We start from the raw sequence: 22,373 nt of genomic DNA, 5'->3' as shown, positions 1-22,373 counted from the left end.
AGCCCCCTCCTTGTCCCCTCCTCTCTTAGCCTTCTTCTTCATCATCCTTCTTCATCTGTATTTATTTTTCTTTTTAAATTCTTAACAATCTTGTTAATTCAATTAACAATTTTCAATTGAAAAAAAAAAAGCAGCGGCCCCTCCCCCACCCCTTCCCTGTCTCTCTGCCATCTTCTTCTTCATCCAAACATAAGTAAATTCTTTTTTTTGTTTTTAATTTCTAGCAATCTTTATTTTACAGATTATTTTGGGGCAAATTTTATCAGAAAAATATAGATCAAATTGGATCAAAAATTTTTTTGGCGAAACTTCATTTTATCGTGCTAACTTGATATGAATCTAAGATTACTTTCTTGATGTTATTAAAGAATTTGAATTCTAAGAACCCACAACACAAGAAGAAGAAAAAATAGCAATAAATATGAATTGACACTAATATGTTATTGAAAAACACAAAAGAAATAAGATTGCTATTTTTTTATTTTTTTTTACAGAATTTGGATGGAGAAGAAGATGATAAGAGAGGGAGAGGGGGGCAGGTAGGGAAAACGTTGCTTTTTTATTTTTAATTAAAAATTGTAAATAGTATTATAGATTTCTTTTTTTTTCTTCTCACCATTATTATTTTTTTGGATTCACATGCCAAAATGACGTCATTTAATTTGTTATTTTATCACGTCACCGCAATTGCACTACACAGACTTTACATTTATAGCTAATTGTTAAAAATGTGTTTAAATGGATCAAATTCTAGTAAAAAAGTGTTTAATGGGTACAATACTAGTAATAAAAGTATTCAATAGGTACATGCCAGAGTTGAGAGGTCCAAGTGAAATTTTGGGATAACTTAAAGGGTCTATCGATGACTTAAGCCTTTTATTTTCTACGAAAAGGGGTCAAAAATATCCCTAAACTATTCGAAATGAATCAAAAATACCCTTCATTTATTTTTTGGCTCAAAGATACCCCTTCGTTAATTTTTTGACTAAAAAATACCCTTTTGTTTATTTTTTGGCTCAAAAATACCATTCTCTCTAACGAAATACCACCAAGCACACCACGTAGATTAAAAAAAATCCACTTAATCAATCCACGCCAACATACACGTGAAAAATCACTCCATTTAATCCAACTAACAATCAACCCATTTTATTCTATTTAAAAATTCGATCCATATTCAAAAAATTCGAACCAAGAGGCAAAATTCAATTCTTCAATTTTTTTCTCATATCATCCCTTTCACCACCTTATATTTCATTATTTCACATTTTCAAAGTTACGAGACTCACTCGAGCAATTCTTGACCTCATCAACTTGTGGTTGTTCTACATTGCCACTAAACTTTAACTCTCCAAATTCTAATTTCATCTTTGAATTACTATTCTTCTTACTACAATCAGGTTCCTCATTAGACAAATTCAGATAGGACATCCAGTAGCAGTCCGAGCTCTTGAAAATTGGGTCAACTATTTGAGGATCCAATTGTTAAGGTTGATCCGATTAAAATCTGATTCTTTCGGATCAACAATTTAAGGACCTAATTTTTTCCTCATCTTTCACCTTGATCAATCCGAAATATCTGAACCCATCACATGAAAAATAAGCAATCAAATTCTTCAATTTTTTTCTTCTTGGTCGATTTTTTTTTAATATGGGTTGGGTTTCGTCTTTTAAATTAAAAAAAATGTGTTGATGGTTAGGTGAATTAAATGACGTAATTTTTCATTTGTATCTGTTGACGTGGACTGATCAAGTGACTTTTTTTATTTACGTGGCGTGTTAGGTGGCATTCCGTTAGAGAGAACGGTATTTTTGAGCCAAAAAATTAGCGGAGGTGTATTTTTATGCCAAAAAGAATGAAGGGTATTTTTAATCTATTTCAAATAGTTTAGGGATATTTTTGACCATTTTCATTATTTTTTATTAAATATTATTATAAAAAACTTATAACCTAACATGAAAAATATTGTTACTAAAAATGATTGTATGGAGATGTCTGATTGCACCGAAAATTGTGGAACCGAATGTAAAATTTCTAAAATATGAGTGCACCACTGAATAAAAGAAGAAAAAAAGTATTTAAGTGGAAATTTATCCCTACTATTTTAGGTGAATAGCTCTAATATTCAATCGAGTGTACCACTTAGTCTTGTTGTAGTATGAGTTCCAACAGATAATATCATATCAATTTTTTAAAATACGGAAGAGGTACGAATATACTCCTAAATTTTAAAAAATGATACAGATATATCCTCCGTTATATTTTAGGTACAAATATACCTTTAAAAAAGATACGATTATACCCCTGAATATTAATAAATGGTACAGATATATCCTTCGTCATACTTTAGGTATAAATATACCTTTGCCTTAATGAAAAGGTACATATATACCCTTGAACTTTGATAAAAGGTACAAATATACCCTCCGTCATACTTTAGATATAAATATACCCTTGTCGTTAATGAAAAGGTACATATATACCCCCGAACTTTGATAAATGGTATAAAGATACCCTCCGACATACTTTAGATACAAATATACCTTTATCGTTAATGAAAAAATACATATATACCCTTCTCACTAATGGTAGGACACGTGTCACAATCTTGTTCATTTGTCCTTTTTTTAATTTAATTTATTCTACACTATCCGAAAATAATTCTAATTTAACCCACAATCCGATTCAAATAAGAGCTCAAATTGGACTCGGTCTAATAGAACCTTCAAGACGTATCTCTATTCACGCATGTTCATTTTGTCTTTCTTTTTCTATTAGATCGGATAAGATTTGGGTTATTATTTGGATTGGGTCATGGGTTAAATTAGAATTATTTTGGGATGGGTTGAGATAAATTAAATTAGAAAAGGTCAAATGAATAGGATTGTGACACATATCTTGCGGTTTGTGAGAAGGGTGTATATGTACTTTTTCATTAACGTCAAGGGTATATTTGTACCTAAAATATGACAGAGGTATATCTTTACCATTTATCAAAGTTCAGGGATATCTATGTACCTTTTCATTAACGACAAGAATATATTTGTACATAAGGTATAACGAAGGGTATATCTGTATAAATATATCCTCTGTACCTAAAGTATGACGGAAGGTATATTTGTACCATTTATTAATATTCAGGGGTATATATATACCTTTTCATTAACGGCAAGAGTATATTTATACCTAAGTATGACGGAGGGTAGATTTGTACTATTTATTAAAGTTAAGGGGTATATATGTACCTTTTCATTAACGGCAGAGGTATATTTATACCTAAAGTATGACAGAGGGTATATTTGTAGCATTTATTAAAGTTTTCATACCTTATAATTCTAATTTAACCCATAACCCGATTCAAATAATAACTCAAATCCGACTCAGTCTAATAGAAAGAGAAAGAGAGAACGAATATGCATGAATAGAGATATGTCTTGAAGGTTTTATTAGATCGGATCGGATTTGAATTATTATTTGGATCGATTTGTGGGTTAAATTAGAATCATTTTTGGAAGGGTGGGGATAGATTAAATTTAAAAAAAAGACAAATGAACAAGATTGTGACACTGTCCTGTAGTTAGTGAGAAGGGTGTATATGTACCTTTTCATTAACGACGGAGATATATTTGTACCTAAAATATGACGAGAGGTATATTTGTACCATTTATCAAAGGGGTATATATGTAACTTTTCATTAACGACAAGAGTATATTTATACCTAAGTATGACGGATTATACCATTTATTAAAGTTCAGGGGTATATATATACCTTTTCATTAACGTCGGAGGTATATTTATACCTAAAGTATCACATAGGGTATATTTGTCCCATTTATTAAAGTTTTCATACCTTTTCCCTTTTTTAAAATACTAGTTTAATCACACGTGCCTTGCATGTGTAACTTTTGATTATTTAAAATTAGACGATTTAATCTATTACGAAGGTTTTTAATAAAGTGTAAAAAGTTTAAAACATATTTTATTGTAATCACATATATATTCTATCACCATAAATTTCAAGTGGTTAATGGATTTAATATACTATAGATGTAGATTTTTATAGACTTTTTAAATCTTTTTAAAATCAAATTTAGTTAATTTACAATTCTTAAGCTAATAAAAAAATATTCGTTGTTATTAATTCTGATGACTTCAAAAGGTTTTACCATAAATATATTTAATTAATTTTCAACTCTTAAATATTAGTAGGAAAAAAATAATGAAAAGACGATTTTATCTAAAACCAAAACTTTTAATGAAGGGCAAAAAGTTCAAACGACTTTATCCTTCACACTTTTAATATATTATTATAGCTATAGATATAGATTATAGATATATTGTGCATAAAATACCTAGTTTACGGCCACGCCATGAGCACATGCCCCGTTTTTAACCTATAAATTCGCCACTGCAAAGATTGTATTGAGAGAATATATCAGCAAATTTTTTCTTCGTGGTAACCAAGCAGGGGAATAGCCTTCAAATGAATCTGCTCAACCCACATATCTACAAAGCTATCAGTTGGTAGAATGCCTGGCGTTTATGTTTCTTTTCTACATTTATTATAGAGATGGAAGTTGGTGATGGAAGTTTTCATAATTTACTTTAGCTGGGGAGTTGGAACATTGGATAGTGTACTGAGAAAGAGAGGGAAAAAACTGAATACAAGGTAAAACAGTGTCAACTGCAGAGAATAGGATACATATCAATGGAGGAGATCATAGTTTCTTTTTTTATTTTACTCTTCTTTGCGGTACACATATCTTACAGAAAAGTATATATTAACAATTGTAGCACATCAGAATCCGCTTTCTGGAAAAACAGCGGTGAACCTAAAAAAGAAAAAGAACCTTGACAATTGAGTATCAAGTGCAGGGTTTGAGCCCTTCAAATTCTGCCAAAAGAAGGCACTTACATGCAATGACAATATGACAATGGTACAACATTTCCTAAAGTAACTTATGTAGCCTTCGCTCATTCTGTAGGCTTCTGGCCTGAGTCCACTTGGCGCACACGTCTGAAACTTCTCAGGGAGTATACTCCCTGCCCCTCCGGCCTCCACCCTCCTCCCAACATAAATACTACGCTTTTTGCATGGCATAGTCTGAGTCCTTGACGTATTGCGTCTTTACCATTGAACCAATTCCCTGCACCCCAGGGATCTCTTCTAATACAGTTATCTGTCCTGTCAAATTTCCTACACTAATACAGTTTCTGAAAGCTCTTGTCGTTAAGGTCACTGCTATTGTGTATATACCTATATCTTGAATCCAGGTGACTTGGATTCACAAGGGAAGTATGATTGTTGTATTTGTCTATCAAATTTGAATGATTGAATTGTGTCTTACAGATACACGAGGATGGAAATTCATGAAACTCCCCACGCCCTGGTCTCATTTCCTCGGGTTCTCCCATGAATCCGCTTTGACATGATTTCACCTTTCTAGAGAATGTGTCCCAGTCCATCTTATTTCGAGCCATGAACAAAGCACTGAGTCTTTTGGCATTTGGTCTGATGGTCCTCTTGTTCCCCATGTACCTCCTTTGGCATGACCAAGAAAACAATTAGCAATAGTGGGAAAAAGAAGATAGGAACAGGTATCAATATTATATGCAATGAAGTTACATTGTACAAATTTCTGAGTTGCCACTATATATCAACGTGAAAATACCAGCTCTAAGCTTCTAGTCCATTATTGCATACTAACGGACATCGAAATTGAACACTTCTAGTTCCAGTATTATCCTATTTCGAAAGAAATAAGACGGAACTTAAATAACATCTAATATGAAACTACTAAGAATTAGCAAAGTTAATTTCCATATTAGTTACCAAGTTTAAAAGTCAACTCCCAAAAAAGTTTAGCCTGCCAAATTTAAATGCCCGAAAGACTTTCCAAGTCAAGATGGAGGCACTATGGTTTAGCTCTTAACCCATTTATATTTGCTTTGGTGATGGCTGAATTGACGCGACATATCAAAAGAACAGTGCAGTGGTGTATGCTATTTGCGGATGACATAATATTGATTGACGATACACCCTTGTGACCAGGAGGTCACGGATTCAAGTCTTGGAAACAGCCTCTGACAGAAATGCGAAATGCAAGGTAAGACTGTGTACAATACACTCTTGTGGTGGGACCCTTCCCCGGACACCGCGCATAGCGGTAGCTTTAGTGCACTGGGCTGCCCTTTATTTTTTTTTATAGTATTGATTGACGAGACATGCAGCAGAGGTTTGGAGACAAACCCTAGTGTCTAATGGGTTCAAGTTGAGGGACTAACATAGAGTAATTGGAGTGCAAGTTAAATGTTTCAACTCATGAGGAAGACGTGGAAGTGAGGATTGATACGTCATTTTCAAGAGAGGTAGTTTCAAGTATCTTGAGTCTATTATCCAAGAAAATGGAGAGATTGACGATGATGTTACACGTCGCATAGGACCGGGGTCGATAAATGAGGTTTGCTTCCAACTTCACTAGTTACATATCGCATAGGAGAGGGGTCGATAAATGAGGTTTTGTTCCAACTTCACTAGTTTCAAGAAAAAGGAAAAAAATGGTGGTTCGTTTCCGGTGTCTTGTGTGATAAGAATGTGCCATCAAAACTTAAATGTAAGTTTTATAAACTGATTTTCAGACCAGTTATGTCGTATGGGACAGAGTGTTGGCCGATCAAGAACATCCACGTCAGAAAATAGAACTAGTGGAAATGAGGATGTTGAGATGGATGTATGGACATACTAGGAGTGAGTGGATTAGGAACGAGGTCATTTGGCATAAGGTAGGAGTGGATTCCCATGTGGACAAGAAGGAGGTGAGGCTAAGATGGTTCGTACACGTGAACAAAAGATGCACAGATGCCCCATCGAGGAGGTGTCAGAAGTTGGCTATAGTGGGTATTATAAGGGGTAGAGGCAGGCCAAAGAAGTCTTGGGAAGAGATGATTAGAAAAGACACGACATACCTGCAGCTTACCGAGGACATGACCCAAGATGGAAAGATGTGGAGGTTGAAGATTAAGGTAGAAAGTTAGTAGGTAGTTGAGCGTTGTCAAGTCCCCTTATCAGAGTATTGATTTCTCTCCTAGAATCATATTGTTCGATTTTAGTTACTTGTTGTTTTCATTGCTTCAGTTATTGTCTTATGTTTCCTCTGCCGCTCTATTTCGTTGTAGTTACTGCTTCCATTTCCGTATTCCTTTTTCAAATTGCTTTGAGATGCGCTACACAAGCCGAGGGTCTACCGAAAATCACCTCTCTATCTCTATGAGATATGGTTAAGGTCTGTGTGCACTCTACCCTCCCCAGACCCTACTTGTGGGATTACACTGGGTATATTGTTGCTATTTTTCCATTTCAGTTTACATTACAAAATCTTGAAGCAGCTGATCATAAACTGATTTTTGTTGACCATCCAGAGAAGGACATTATTTCATTCTTTCATTTAATGACAGCGTTGCCATCCAATTTTTTCAAGTTTCTTAACTATTAACCGACAGTACGATGCGCTTTAGGATCTTGATTTGTTTCTCCTTTTTGCTTAGTGTAGTAGTTCTACAAAGTAGACAGATGCACCATGCTAAGCATGAAATCACGTCCCCGATGAACAAATATTAGATCAGATGTAAAAGTGCTAAAAAGAAAAGAGTGAAAATCCTGACCTACTACCAGCAAGGATCTTGGCCATGTTCCCATTATTATTGGTGACAAAGACATCACTTTCATCACATACAATGTAGTCAATTGCTGCAAGACGAGAAGAGTAGGGAAGAAAAGGTTTCAGCTCATCACCAGCAAGTGTCTTTTTTGTGTAGAAGTTTGGAAACAGCTCTTTTAGAGGGTGCAGAGTTTTTTCTCCACCATGTACTTCACCAGATGCAACATAAAGGTATGTGTCGTTTTTGAAGCCAAGCGCCCGCAGCATAAGCCCAACTTCATGGGGTGTTAAGGGGCATCTTCCTTGCATTCGCTCTTCATCAGGGTTCAGCTCCTGAAGCCACAGGTGACAGAACTTCTATTATCAAAAGTTAAGGAAAACCTTTGGAAATCTTTATGATTCGGTATACAGATCATGCAAGGTCCATATAAGGAAAAAGTGAGTGAAAGGAGAAGTTGGGGGTAACCAGTCTGCACTGCACTCTTGTTTTTGAAGAAATATGATAAAGACTAATGTTAAACATGCAACAGTAAGACCCACATTTAGTGGTACTGGCTATTCATACAACTTCAATTGAGTGAATATTTCTTTTACAAATGCAACAACAAAGATATAGGTGCAAAGCAATCATTCATCAATCCTGTAAATACAATACAACATCTGTCCCAGTTATTCAAAGAAAATAAGGCAATTTAAATCCTTGTATCCTCTGTGTAATAATCACATCGACAAACGAAGAGCAATTTGCCACAAACAGTTGCTTAGCAAGATAGATTAACAAAATTCACTGGTATCGCAATAAACTGACCACTGTTTTCAAAACCGTTTTCGGGGCGACTCCCAGGGCGTTTTCTGGGATTTTAGGCCACGCTTCCCCGCCCTAGGGGAAACATTAAGCTCTGGCCTTCGCATTTCTGGGAAGACTATTTCTCCAGAAGCCCCACTTCTTATTATATTAAACACTTTCAAGCTCTTAATCTGAAAAAGCAAAAGCCGCCTAATTGCCGAATAATAAAGTACAAACTCATAATTCTTTAAGGAAAGAAATCCTACAGGTAAAGTATCCCATCTTTTTCTTATCTCACCCAGTTCATATCTTTCCTTATCACCCCCGCCGTAGTAGCACCCAGAAAATGCCAGCATATCAGGTTCAAACCTGAAAAATATATACATCAGCGCAACAAACAGTAAATGCCAATGGAAAGCATAAATGTAAAAAGAGCTATCCTGGGTAAAGGGCATATATAAGAAAGAACATCAGAAAGATTTGTAATTTTATGTTAGCAAAGGAAAAGAAAAAGGCACAAATTGTAATTTAAACACACACATGACATGCTTTTTTTGGCACAGATATTTGACTATTATGAAGTATGAAAGTCAAAACACAGTTTTTCAAACGCAAGATGGATTTTGCAGCTCATTCTGCATCTGCCTAAGTTCTCATTACCAAACCAGTGAATAAGATTTCTCCTAATCCCTAAATGTCTATGATTCCCAGAACACATAAACTTGACCTCAAGCTGATATGCACTTTAAAATTATGAACATAACCAGAAGGATCCTTGACATGGTCCACGTACACATTGTTATATCATATATAGCAGGAAACTGAACAGCATTTCGTGGTTTTTTTTTTTTTTTGTAGGAAGATTATTCAGAATATTAGGTCCACCACCATAGGAAACCCATCAGATTATTTTTTTCTAATCTTCAAAAATGTAAACAAATGGGTTTCTGCATTCTTTCGGTTAGGTCAAGGAGATTTAGCCAATACAGCCCATCGTTTCTGCAATGATTTTTTGGTTGCCACTGCCATCTCATAAGGCGGAATTGGAATTTTAACCACAAAAGAGGGGGAAAAGAAAGGTACAAAGTAACTAATCCTGTTATGACTTCATATCAAGAACAAATCCTTAAAATTGCAGCACCAGTTTTCAGTTCCAAAATTCTGGCTTGGCTTTGCAGAGTTAAATGAACCAAGTTTTAATTCCGCAACACTTTTAAGTCAAACAAACCTCAAATGAACTGCAATGAAACGTCTTGCCATCTTTCGTATACGCACTACAAGTTTCTGACCAAAATTCCTTATGGGTTTAGTGAATCTTAAGGCATGATAATTCACACGGCAACGCAATTTTTGAAGCTCTTCATCAAGGTCATTAGCAAGCCGAAAATCAAATTTTGTCAACTGAAGAACCTGCACGCAATTTGGAGGTCAAGCATCAGCAAAACCTGAGCATAACATCTACCTTATACTATCAAGTTTTGACTTGTATACACTGAAAAAAATTGGTAAATTGTGTGTTCCATGAACTGTACAATTTCACTTCTTGAAGTGGTTAATATATACTGAAGAACATCTGAAACGAGGAAAGCTCCAGCAAAATTTCAATAACATCCACGAGATTGTGTCAAGCCGTAAAATTCCTAGTTGGTCTGGTAGACCAATTGACAAGTACGATACACATAAAAATGGATTTGAGACTATAATTGGGAAAATTTGGTTGATTGCTAAATGTGTTTTCTAAGTTTGGTAAAACAAATATTACATGCATTTTAATGTTCCTGGTAAATTTTCCATCCATTTTTTGCCTCTTACATTCCCTCAATTACCAAGAACAAGAAAGCAGATTATCCTCCATTCCTTATACCAGTTTTTGCCTCTTCCACTCCCTCATTTACCAAGGAAACAAATTATCCTCCATTACAGTATACCATTATCTGAGAAGACTATATAAACATCACAAATGTCATGGTCATGTAATTTATGACCTCAACACAAGCCATATGAAACAGCTCTTAGAAAAAAGAGATAAATGCTCCAACTTACCGTGATATAACTGTGGTATAGTTATTCCCATAGAAAACGACGAAATGGCTTACTCTCCAGAACAATGACTTCGAAACAGGGTTTTTTTTTTGGTGAAGAAAATTTTATTAATCTCCACTCAAACAACTACAATGATATCAAAACCACAGTTTCTCTGTGCTATCTATTGACAGTTCCTCATTAGCTTACACAAGATTGTCTAAAAAATCCTACTACCCCACTAAATGACGCATCCATTCCTGCTGCGTATTGCTCTGTTTCCAGGCTAAGAAGGTGTCTCTCCTCTCCTTACATTCATTTTGCAGCTGCTCAACCAACCCTGCAGGTCTGGGAACCTTTTTCTCCCAAAAAGCTATGTTGCGTGTTTTCCAAATTTTATAGATCAAACTTGCAAGTACAGCAATTACCAGATCACGACATCCTCTTCCCGCTACACACCTGGTTAACCTGCGCCACAAGCCCATTACTTCCCTGTTTTGAATTCTAATGCCAATCCATTGCAAGATTTCCTCTACTCCATATCCATCTATGCCATGGCCATGGCTCAATCTCGCCCCGTCTCCATGAATAGCCACTGCTTATGGTATAGATTCCATGTACCTTCAGCCATCCTTGTTGGACATAGCCTGATGAAAAAACGTCTCGAATTTTACACATCCGTTTCCAGTACCAGCAACAATCTGGGGGGTTATGTATTGTCACCAACCTTGGTCCTTCAAGTACACATGATGCACCCATTTTACCCACATATCATCAGCTTTGTGGGTTATATTCCAAACATAATTTGTGATGGCAGCCTCATTCCAGGCTATACACTCAGTCAGTCCTAAACCCCCTTGCTTCTTTGATCTACACACCAAATCCCAAGCAATTAAAGGATTCTTGTTCGTTTCCACTTTCCCATGCCAAAGAAAATTCCTACATATAGAAACGATGCCTTTTAGCACCTTTTTGGGCAAGATGAACATGGACGCCCAATAGCTATGTATATGAAGAGGTACAGTACCAAAATGGCACGACCTGCATATGACAGGTGCCTAGATCCCCAACTCCTCACTCGCATAGTTAGCCTGTCAAATAATACCTCGTAGTCTATCTTGGATATCTTTTTTGAAGAGATTAGGACCCCCAAATACCTGAATGGGAGGGACCCTTTGGAGTAGCCTGTCAGCTCACATATGTCTTCAATTTCCCTAGAATTCATATTTGCACAGTAGACACTTGATTTGGGTGCACTAGTATTCAAACCAAATGCATTGGAAAACGTTTTCAGCCCCCTCAGCATAAGCAGGACAGCCTGAGAAGCCCCTTTACAAAACATCAATACATCGTCTGCAAAACATAAGTGAGTCAATTGCAAACTCCTGCATTTGGTGGGGAACTGGAATCCCTTTTGCATAGCCAGCACCTTCATAACTCTAGTAAAGTACTTCATACAAATGACAAAGACTAGAGGGGAGATAGGATCCCCCTGTCTAAGTCCTCTTCTTCCTTTATACCCATATGTCCCTCCATTTCTAGCTAAAGTGTATTGGGTTGTAGTTATGCATGTCATGATCCACTTGATGAATTGACTAGGGAAATTTAATGCATGTAACATTTCTTCAACATAACCCCATTCCACCGTGTCATACACCTTCTCGAAGTCGATCTTGATCAAACAACTTTTTGTACTTTGCTTTCTATTGTAGAGGCGGACTAAGTCTTGAAAAATAAGAACATTTTGCACAATCGTCCTACCCTCTACAAAGGCACTTTAGTTAGGTGAGATAATCTCTGGCAGTACTCCCTTTAACCTGTTAATAGTACTGTCTATATGATCTTATAAGTTGTATTACACACGCAATTGGCCTGTAATCACTCACCGATGTTGCATGATCACCCTTAGGGATAAGAGTTATGGTCGTTGTATTCCAAGCTTTAAGTAATTTTCCAGAAGAGAGGAATTCTGCACTCCAGCAAGCAAGTCATGTTTGATAATGTCCCAGCAATCCTTGTACAATTGGCTACCAAAACTGTCCGGGCCTGGAGACTTGTCACCTCCTTTAGACCATACTCCCTGCTTCACCTCTTCTTCTTCAACTTGTAACACTAGCTCTTCCCTATGTTGGCTTGGCACAATGGGGTCTTGTTGGACTGTGGCACTACATACATTGGCCCTATGGAAAGCAGCAGTACCAAGTAATTTACCGTAAAAATCTTCAAAAGCCTTAGTGATGCCAGGCATTTCCGTGTGAGTTCTGTTTTCTTCATCGGTAATAGAGAAAATTCGGTTCACAATGATAAAACTTCGTGTTAAGATCAACATATTTCATCCAGTGAATCTTACACTTTTGTTGCAGGTACTTGGTTCTGGCTATGTTCTATTTGTTGTAATCTTGCATTAAATGTATCTCTTTTCCTATCAATTGACCATTAGATGGGTCCTTTTGTAGCTTTTCCTGACACTTAATTAGTCTAGCGCACGCATGCTCCGTACTCCGCTCCACCTCATGAAATCTCTCTTTATTGATACTTCGTAGCATTGCTTTAAGTCTGTCAGCTTACCAACAAATTGATACATCTTTGAACTACTTAGCGGTCTTTCCCAGTCATTACACACCCTCTCATGGAAGTTCGCAGCCAAACTCCACACATTGAAATAGCGAAATCTCCCACTTCCTTTAGATACACCAGTGTCCCATCGTAAAGCAGCCGGACAATGATCATATAGCCCCTCACTAGCAAAGTGCACTTTCGAATCTGGTAAGGATGTAATCCAGTCCCCATTCACCATTACTCTATCAATTCGACTATAAACTCATGTTGCTTCTTTTTGTTTGTTCGTCCAGGTAAAGAATGCGCCAGATGACTTAAGTTCTGTAGTTCACATGTGCTCATGCAGCTTTTGAAGTCCTTGATCTCAACACTGACACTGGACTCCCTATTCTTTCATGTTTGTTTAACACGCAGTTGAAATCCCCCATCACTGCCCATGGTCCCGTAATAGTAGAACCCATTATAACAAGCTCTTGGCATAGTTCTCTTCACAACCCTTGATCATTAAAACCATACACAACAGTCAGGCTAAATTTCATCCTTGTCCCTCGATTCTGAACTTCACAATGTATTGACTGTGCTGTCATTCTTACTATATTAAGAGCATAAATCAAAGGCCTCCACAATAACTAAATCCTTCCATTAGGATGGTGAGACAGGTTAGTTGTGTAGGACCATCCACTACAAAGGTTAAGGGCTGCACTTTGTGCTTTATTCCTCTTAACCTTTGTTTCCAGGAGGCCAAAAAGACCAGTGTTGCTCTTGTGCAAAAAGAGATTCATCTCTTTATGCTTCCTAGTCTATTTAGCCCCCTGGTGTTCCAAAGCCCAAGGTTATCCAAGAGGGGAGGGGGGATACCCCCATTCACCCCTTTTACAAGAAGACCTCCATTTCCGTTCATCAATTTTGCACCCAATTACGATGTTGAAGCCCCACTATGCGAGGCATTATGCAGTACAAACCCACTTTGGTTAAGCACTGTAAAGACATTGTTAGTGGTGAACCCCATCTCTCGTGGTTGGGCTACTTGCGTGGCCTTCTTAGCTGTGTATTTTTGTACTTGTCGAAATCCCTCCTTGTCTGGTTGATTAGCTTCCCCCTATTCGGTTGGGATTGGTGTGTCCACTTGTTTCCCTTTTTTCAAGTATCTTTCCCTGCTCCTCCTTCTCTTGGTTACGTTTTCTACAGTCCTCCAGTGAATGGACAAAGTTCTTGCAGTGCATGCAGTGGACTGGTTTCCATTCGTAGGTCACCTTCTGTTCTATTATTTTCCCTGCTTCATTTTCAAACATCACGTTCTCTGGGAATTTTTGATTCAAGGTCACCTCCACTTGAACCCTAGCAAACATTAGTCGTTCCCTCATAGTTGTTGCACTATTCGCTTTGATTGGTTTCCCTATCAAACTAGCAATTTTTGTTAGGGCTTTCTGCCCCCAATACTTCAAGTCCAGGCCCCCCAGTCGAACCCGAATTGGTTTTTTTTTTTTTAATAACCGTGGTGTCCTGGCCAGCTTGTGCGCACCTCGATTAAATCCATGGGATACCTGCCACCTCCCACCAGCATCAGGTATCAGGTAACTCTGTCCACCAAGGCTAGAACAGATGGGAAGAAAACACCTAGAATTCATCTCCACCCCTGGGGTCCATCCTTTCACTACTACGGGTTTGCGAGCGAAGATTTGTATTCCCCCTTCTATGGCTCTGTTCCGATTTTCTAAGCTACCAAATCTGACAAGAAAAATCCCCTTATTAGTTTGGGCTATCTTCTCTATATCCAGTTCTTTCCAAATCTGCTTGAAAAAACCCTCAATCACCGACAGCTAGCTCAAACAGTGGCTCAAGTTAAATTTTAGAAAAACAGAGATGCATGAATCCTTAAACAGAACATAATTTATGGCTCTGTGACTTGACTGCCTAAACAGCTAATTGAATAAGAGATCCAGAAGGGTGATCACATTCCCTTAAAGTTCACTTATAGTTTTCAGGCAAATATGAGGTTTGGGAGAGAAAATATCAGCTAGAATAGGTGTGTAAATGATTGCACAAATATGATAAAGAAACACAATCAACTGTTCTGCTTTTCTTTTACTTACACGTCTCTTTAAGAGTACTGGCAATACTTGGTCCAAGTAATATTCAGGCTCTGATTTTCTAGGAACACGCATGGTATATGGAGGTTTCCCCATTGACCTCATGACCTTCTCTGGAACTCTTTTAACAACAGGGACATCCTTCCCAAGGTAAGAGATGAACCATTTAACATCAAAGATGTTGAAAAAATCACTGCAGGTTAACAGGATATCTCAGTGAAAAAGAGAGAGAGTCAATCTTGCTTCTGTTATTACAATCCACTATAAACTTATGCAACAGACAGGCTCCTCAAAATAAGTACAGAATGCTCACCAACCTATCATCCTTCCAAAATGAATGATGATCCAACTCAGGTACAACTAAAGTGGCATTAAGAATCCGTGCAACAACTACAGCATCAGTTATCTGGTAAGCACAAGATAGACTCAAAATGTTAGACTACTAAGATACAGATATAAGACTAAACACAAACTGTTTGAGATATACAAAGATTAGTTGATTGATTATATCAAGTCAAGAACAGTATACTTACGCCAGTTCTTTGTTGATTGAGTCCTCCGCTAGTTTCAATAAGTAGATATCCATTTGAAGATCGCACATTTACAGCAGCTACATTTCATTTGAGAACGTTATAGACCAACGAACTCTCAGTAAAAATTGAATTCTAGTGAAATTATGAGATACAGAAGAATAAAAGTGAACTTCAAAGCTAATTAGGCAGGAGAGAGCCTTGCAGCAATGTTCACATTGACCAAGTGCAAGTGCACATCAAATTATTGAAAAACTATGTGTAACTCCTATTCGTGTCACATATCCAACAAGTCAAAACTGCGTAATCCCATGCAATGGCAGACCTTAACAATAATTTATTCACTTCTACATATCCAAGAGGATGCTACATCTGACAATAAGGCTACTCTCTACTTTTTTTTTTCTGAAACTGGTAACAAAAATAAGGCTACTCTCTACTTTAACAGACCAATAGGACATGAGATAAGACACATTATAAATAGGACAAAACACATTAGATCACGCAATGCAACAAATATCCTATTCATTTACCTCCTTTCACCTTCCAGGAAAGAAAATCAAATCAAGATATAGAGGATCAAATCAGACTACAGGTGCAAGAAGATATATAGAGAAAGAAATGAGAGAAGCTCGCTTAAGATAGCATAGTTATGTCCAACATAGACATAATGTACCGTTGTCAGTGCAACACCATGATTACTAAAGGTGTTAAAGGGAATGTGGTAGACCTAAAATTATATAGAAAGAAGTTATCTTAATTGACCTACAATTTTCAGTTATGGGGACTTAACAAAGACAGACCACAGCAAAGAAAAGTATCTGTAGACGAAAATATAAATACAAACTAGCTGGAGATAAAGTTGGTCGTTAATGGCACACTTACATCAGATCCTGTGTATGACTACAAAGGTTTAAGCTTGGTTAGAAATGGTATGATAATGTACAGATAGTCATGCAATTTAGGGAATCACTAGATTAAGAGAATGTTTAATTTGTCGTAAAAGACAAATTATTGAGTAATAGAATAAGTGCCCAACTGGAGCGGAGCAGTGAAGATAATTTCATTTAACCGACCCCAACTAGTGTGGGATAGAGGCAGAGCAGTTGTTGTCTCTTGCTAGGATGAGCATAACATTTCGGTAATCAAAGAACTGATATATGAAAATTATCACTTTATGACCCTTATAACTTAATCATCACAAGTCTGGACTTTGGAATACCATTTTGTGTATTATATGTCTTGCAAGAAATTAGCTGTCGGAGGTAACATGTTTAGCTTTGTTTATTAATGCCACTGGCTCATCCAAGTAACATATGTGATCAATATGTGGTGCTAAAATTCAATGTTTAGCCAATGGAACAGGCACAAGAAATTACCAAAGTACAAATGGTCGCAGTCCATGAAAAATCCTATGTTTCAGTTGTTTGTGGAACCAAATAACAAGAAACAAAAGCTACATACTTCTGGTATGGAGGAGCCAATTTTCTGCCTTACCTCTTCTCACTCAATTTCTTCAATCAGGCATACTCTACTTTTTCTACTTGTCAGTAGAGCATATGATTACGTTTTAGTTAACATCATAATGTAAGTTGTAAATAACCGATTCTCATGACCCAATTAAGATGTCTAAAGCATCGAAATTGAAAATTCTAAGCCCACACTTCCAGATTATGACCAGTCAAATAACATTGCCTAAACACAATACATGATATGAGTGAGAACATCATAAACAGTTAGGACAGTGAATATCTGAAAGAAACATCGGAAAAGCATTTACGTACAAGCAAAACGAGGGCCTCTCTCACTGCATCCATAATAAGAAGTTGAATACATCAACTTCCAAATATCAATTGGTGCATCTCCATCCTAAAATATATCAAGTAAAAGAACATGTGATGCTTCAAAATACCTGGATAGCAAAGCAAAAACTAATTTTTCAACTTCATAGCTGCTACTGTTGGAGGCAGAAACATTAGCTTTTCCTACAAACTTCTGATCAGATAGCAAGGAACTGTTAAAATCATTCATTAATGTGTCATCCGACAGAAGAAAATCATTCCATCACTCACCAGCAAACTGATAACATGAGATTCTGAATTCTAACCACTCCCAAAAGCAAAAGAAGAGTTGAAAGTGAATTTAAACTCTCCAACATAGTTCACATATACTTCACTCTTTTTTGAAATTCTTAAACACCAAATTTGGCACAAAAGAAAAAGAAAATTGGGAGTTCTTTCTACAAAGTACTTGGGGATGCCTTTGGGGCCAAGAACAAATCAAAAGAAATCTGGAATGAGGTTATAGAGAGGTGCGATAAAAATCTGTTGAGGTTGAAAACTCAGTACCTATCCTTAGGTGGTAGACTAATTATAACTCTGTGTTGGGTGCCGTTCCAAATTATATGATATTTGTCTTCCCATAACCTGGGGGTAGAAAAAAAGATTGATAGATTGAGAAGAGATTTCCTGTGGAAACGTAATAAGGAAAATAGAAGCATTAATCTTGTAAGATGGGATGTTCTGACTCTTAAGGAAGGATCAGGGTGTTTTGGGTGTAAAGGACATGAGGCTACAAAATAGAAGTCTTCAACAGAAATGGCTCTGGAGGTTCAACACAGAGGACAGGGAACTTCGGAGAATTCTCAGAAATTAGTTGCAGTGTTTGGAGACTATCAGAAATTAGTGGCAAATTTTTTTGGGGTAGTGTGGAGATCGTTGTGAAAGATGGAAGGAAGACTGAACTTTGGGATGATCACTGGATTGGTCAGAACAGTTTGAAGTATATTTTTCCTGTTCTTTAGTCAATACGTCTCAAACCCATGTTATGATAAACCAAATGGTGGAGCCAACAAGGTTGGACTCTAAAATTTAGAAGATCTCTCAATGATCTGGAAGTTGAGACCTTTTCCACAATGCTTCAGTTACTGGGATCTTATGGTGGTATCTCTGAAAGTTCAGATGGTCTCTGGTGGAAATTGAATAGCAAAGCACCTTGTCAGTAAAGTCTATCTATTGGAACCTGAATACAAAGAGGTCATGTGAATGTGACTGGCCTTGGAAACAAGTTTGGTAAGTGAGCATTACTGTGAAGGTTTCATAGTTTGTATCGCTGTGGTGATTAGGAAAACTTGGCTAACTCAAGAAAATCTACAAAGAAGAGGTCTTGGGATTTGCTCCAGATGTCTATTGACTGGACAGGATGGTGAAAGTAATGAGCATATGTTCTTACACTGCCAGATAACTATAAATTTGCGGCACGTGTTCTTTCGGATTTTGGATATAAACGTGTAATGCTTAGTTCTACTTTGGTGTTTCTAACCAGCTGGAAGAGTGTGGGGAAAAGAAGTGGTGACAAGGATTGGTGGCAGATCATCCCTGCTTGCATATGGCGGACAGAGTGGAGAGAGAGGAACTCAAGATATTTTGAAGACAGTAGCAGTTCTATCCAGATAATTTGGATAAAATCGTTTTAGTTTGTTCATTTTTGGTATAAAGAGAATAGGTGGGGGAAAGTAGGAAACTTGGTAGATCTAATTGGCAATTTTCATACCTTTTTGCGGTTTGTAAAGGTCTCAAGTTAGCATCTTTTTTGGATATTTATTTACTGATAGTATAATTGTTACCTTATTCAAGAAGAAAAGATGTCAAAACCAAAAAACTTGCTATTAAACAGATAAAATAGATACTAGATACTAAACTTACGAGTAGCCAAAATACAACAAAGATATCTATGAAAACTTCAGTTCGCACTTCTCACAGCTATACTCGAAAGAGACAGTAGAGCTCCCAGCCCCCCGCAATACACCAATTCATAATTTTAATCCGATGACGAGTAGAGAAGCAATGCATCTACTACTACTACTTTGTGACAGCAAGTGAAAGTTTTCTTTTTACAAGATAATGTGAGAAATTATTATAGATTTACATATGTTTGCGGTGTATTTCAATACTGCTTAACCTTCAGTGTGTAATCAAGTCAAGAACTTTGGGTGCGACCATGCCCTCTGCCTGAATATTACTCCATCCCAGTTGATGCACTTGTATCCTTTTTGGGGGTGTCTGAACATGTTTGACACTATCCCATTTATATACAACCTTCAAGAATTAAAATTCATTAAGCTATTCAAAATTTTAACTCAACGTGATGCTTTTCTCTGTCAAACTAAACTTTCAAATTTAATATTTTCTACACCTTAATATCCTTTTCCACTGTTACTAACATAATAAGCAACTCAAATTAACATCTTAAACACACTATGCTACCTTTTCCACTGTAACTTCCCCACGAGAATATCCTCTACAAAAATCAAGAGAAAGGCAAAACAGCAACAATAAATTTCCCACATTTTAAAGAAAACAGAAGAACGGTGTCTAGGAAAATTCAAACTTTAAAGAAAACAGAAGAAGGGTGTCTAGGAAAATTCAAACTTTATACTAAACATAGTAAAAACAAAGCTAATAGAGCATTTAGTTGCAAATTACCTGTTTGTAGAACCAAGCACCTCCGGCGAGTCGATGAGAGTACAATTCAAGATTGGACACAACATGACCAGTGAAAAGTGAAATCAAACCTAAGGCAAACAGCATTAACCCACAAACTTTGGTACATGAGATCCATCGCCTGGATGAACAACAGCTAATCAAGAGATGTTGCTGCTTCACACAGGTATACTTGCAAACTTTGGCTACACCCATATATACAAGACAGCTACTTAAATCTTGATTTTGCTGATACCCTTTTGCTCTCACAGTAACATACTATCATCAACCAACAACAGGAAATAGACAATTAATCAGTACAACATACAAAAACAAGTTGTTACAAGCAGTGCCCACCACTGTGCTGTCTGAATAAATGATGTTGGCCCTCCAAGATCATTAAAAACGACTGAATGGGTGCCAAAATAACAACACAAAATCGCTTCTTTTGGATTGTCGAATGCTCTAGCACACAAGTAGAAAAGTGGATTTCACAAATCTTGCCACACTCTGGAGCTTTCCCAATTGTTCTTATTTTGCAAACTAGCACAAATGCAGAAAAATAAAATTAGACGTTAAAATTTTTATAAATCCTGCATAAGCAATTGCTTCCTTTTAAAATAGTTGATAATATTTACTTAAAATATTTATTTGCCAATTATTTTTGAGAGGGAGAGTATGTAGCTTAGTTAAAATATTATACGAAAACTGATAATAAAACATTACGTAATATATTCAGAAAAAAAAAACTTAAATGTATATTTTCTATCAAAATTAAGAAAAAAAGAAGAATGACGGATTGAAATAAAATAAATAAAAAATATATATTAGGATAAAATCATAAAAAGCTTGTCAAATCAAAAATGTTTTATGAATTGATAACTGATTTTAACTTGAAAATATTTGGCTTATAAAGACTTTTTATATTTGTTTAAAAGATAAATAACATTTTAGTTAATTTGGCCGATATACAAGCTTCATCGAAAATAGTCTTTATTTTTTGTGAGAATGAAGATGTTCAACGAGAATGAAGATGCACGATGAAAGTCATTGATACAAATCATTGTATTTTAATTTTTTAACATTATCCATTTTCATCTCCTCCTGAGCCAGATTGGGGATTGAAGCGTAATGGGGCACCACTAACTTGGTATACAAAGTTCGGCTTACAAAAACAACGAAAAGTGGTCATCAAAGTTTGAACTCAAGACACTCATTTGCATAGTGTAAAAGGATAAAAAATATCCCTGAACTATCTGAAATGATTCAAAATATTCCTCATTAATTTTTTTGCTTAAAAATACCCCTCCATTAAATATTTCGCTAAAAAATGCCCTCTAACAGAATTTCACCAGGAAGATCACTTGAATAAAAAGATTCACCTTGATATTTTACATCATTATCCACATGTATAATTCTTTTTCTAAAATTCATCAACTCATAAGCTTAATAGATGGATCCGACCTGATTTAATAGCCAAAAGACTTAATCCAACAAGCAAGTGGAAAAGATATTTTTGATCAGCAACCTCATTTGACTTAAAATCTCCCCCAAAAAATTGTTGTATCTAGGATTTTATGAAAAATCGATGCATCTTGAAAAATAAATCTAGGGTTTGTTTTTAGTTCACTTGGCTAAAATTGATGTTTTCCTCTTTCTTTTAAAACGATACTTTTTCTTCTCGAATTCTTAAAAAAGCTTTCTTTGCTGCTAAAATTTGTAGTAATGTCGGAAAGTTCAATCAGTTTACTTGATACTCAGTTGAGAAGATGCTATTGTGGACTCAATACTCTAAATTTGATGGCGTGGATTAATTCGAATGTCGAAAGAAGATTCTATAAATGTCCAAGACCCAAAGTAAGACGCACAATTAATTTTTATTTTGATATTTATGTACTATCTTCTTTCTCAAAATGATTGATTTGCTTGGTAATATGTGTTGTGGTGCCTGAATTTGTAGGTTTATTCATGTGAATATTAAGAATGGCAAGACAAACAACAGCTACCACCAAGAACGGTAACTATAATATTGGAGTCAAAAGGTAAAATGGATAATATAAAAGTTGAAAAAAATAAATTGGCAAAAATAGTTGGTGAAATAAAAAGGGTGAAAGGAATGATTTGAGGAAGTTAATCTCCAAAAAACTACTGAGATTATCATTTTACAAGAGAAGGTTGAAGAAATGAACCTTATTTCAGCCCAAGAAGCTGGAAAAAATTATTTTAGAGAAGAAAATCAAGACGT

At 36.2% G+C, this 22,373-nt stretch overlaps 1 protein-coding gene across 2 annotated transcripts; it reads right to left on the bottom strand.

Annotated features, from left to right (window-relative positions):
• Positions 1 to 4,700: 4,700 nt before the first annotated feature.
• Positions 4,701 to 20,806, bottom strand: LOC107872945 (O-fucosyltransferase 29). Of its 2 annotated transcripts, XM_016719632.2 has the most exons (10): positions 20,132 to 20,273; positions 19,608 to 19,744; positions 17,432 to 17,516; positions 15,651 to 15,727; positions 15,435 to 15,523; positions 15,121 to 15,310; positions 9,675 to 9,856; positions 8,713 to 8,815; positions 7,664 to 7,992; positions 4,701 to 5,543 (listed from the first exon to the last, which is right to left on the bottom strand). In XM_016719632.2, the coding sequence occupies exons 3-10, from the start codon at positions 17,481 to 17,483 to the stop codon at positions 5,204 to 5,206; spliced, it is 1,362 nt and encodes a 453-aa protein (XP_016575118.1). In that variant the 5' UTR covers positions 17,484 to 17,516; positions 19,608 to 19,744; positions 20,132 to 20,273; the 3' UTR covers positions 4,701 to 5,203. The 2 variants fall into 2 exon arrangements, with proteins under 2 accessions (XP_016575118.1, XP_016575117.1); XM_016719631.2 differs by lacking the exon at positions 19,608 to 19,744 and having other exon boundaries at positions 20,132 to 20,806.
• Positions 20,807 to 22,373: the final 1,567 nt, after the last annotated feature.

The sequence above is a fragment of the Capsicum annuum genome, chromosome 6, assembly GCF_002878395.1.
Source record: "Capsicum annuum cultivar UCD-10X-F1 chromosome 6, UCD10Xv1.1, whole genome shotgun sequence".
Lineage (NCBI taxonomy): Eukaryota > Viridiplantae > Streptophyta > Magnoliopsida > Solanales > Solanaceae > Capsicum > Capsicum annuum.
The sequence above is the reverse complement of the archived record's forward strand: the minus strand, read 5'-3'. Positions and strand labels throughout refer to the sequence as shown.

Excerpts from the sequence above, each read along its gene's own strand:
- LOC107872945 (XM_016719631.2), bottom strand. The coding sequence starts at position 20,344 with ATGGGTGTAGCCAAAGTTTGCAAGTATACCTGTGTGAAGCAGCAACAT. Across the intron at positions 15,728-17,431 it reads GAGAGGCCCTCGTTTTGCTT|CTGCTGTAAATGTGCGATCT; the intron begins GTACGTAAATGC and ends AATGAAATGTAG. Across the intron at positions 9,857-15,120 it reads CAGTACTCTTAAAGAGACGT|GTTCTTCAGTTGACAAAATT; the intron begins GTAAGTAAAAGA and ends AATTGCGTGCAG.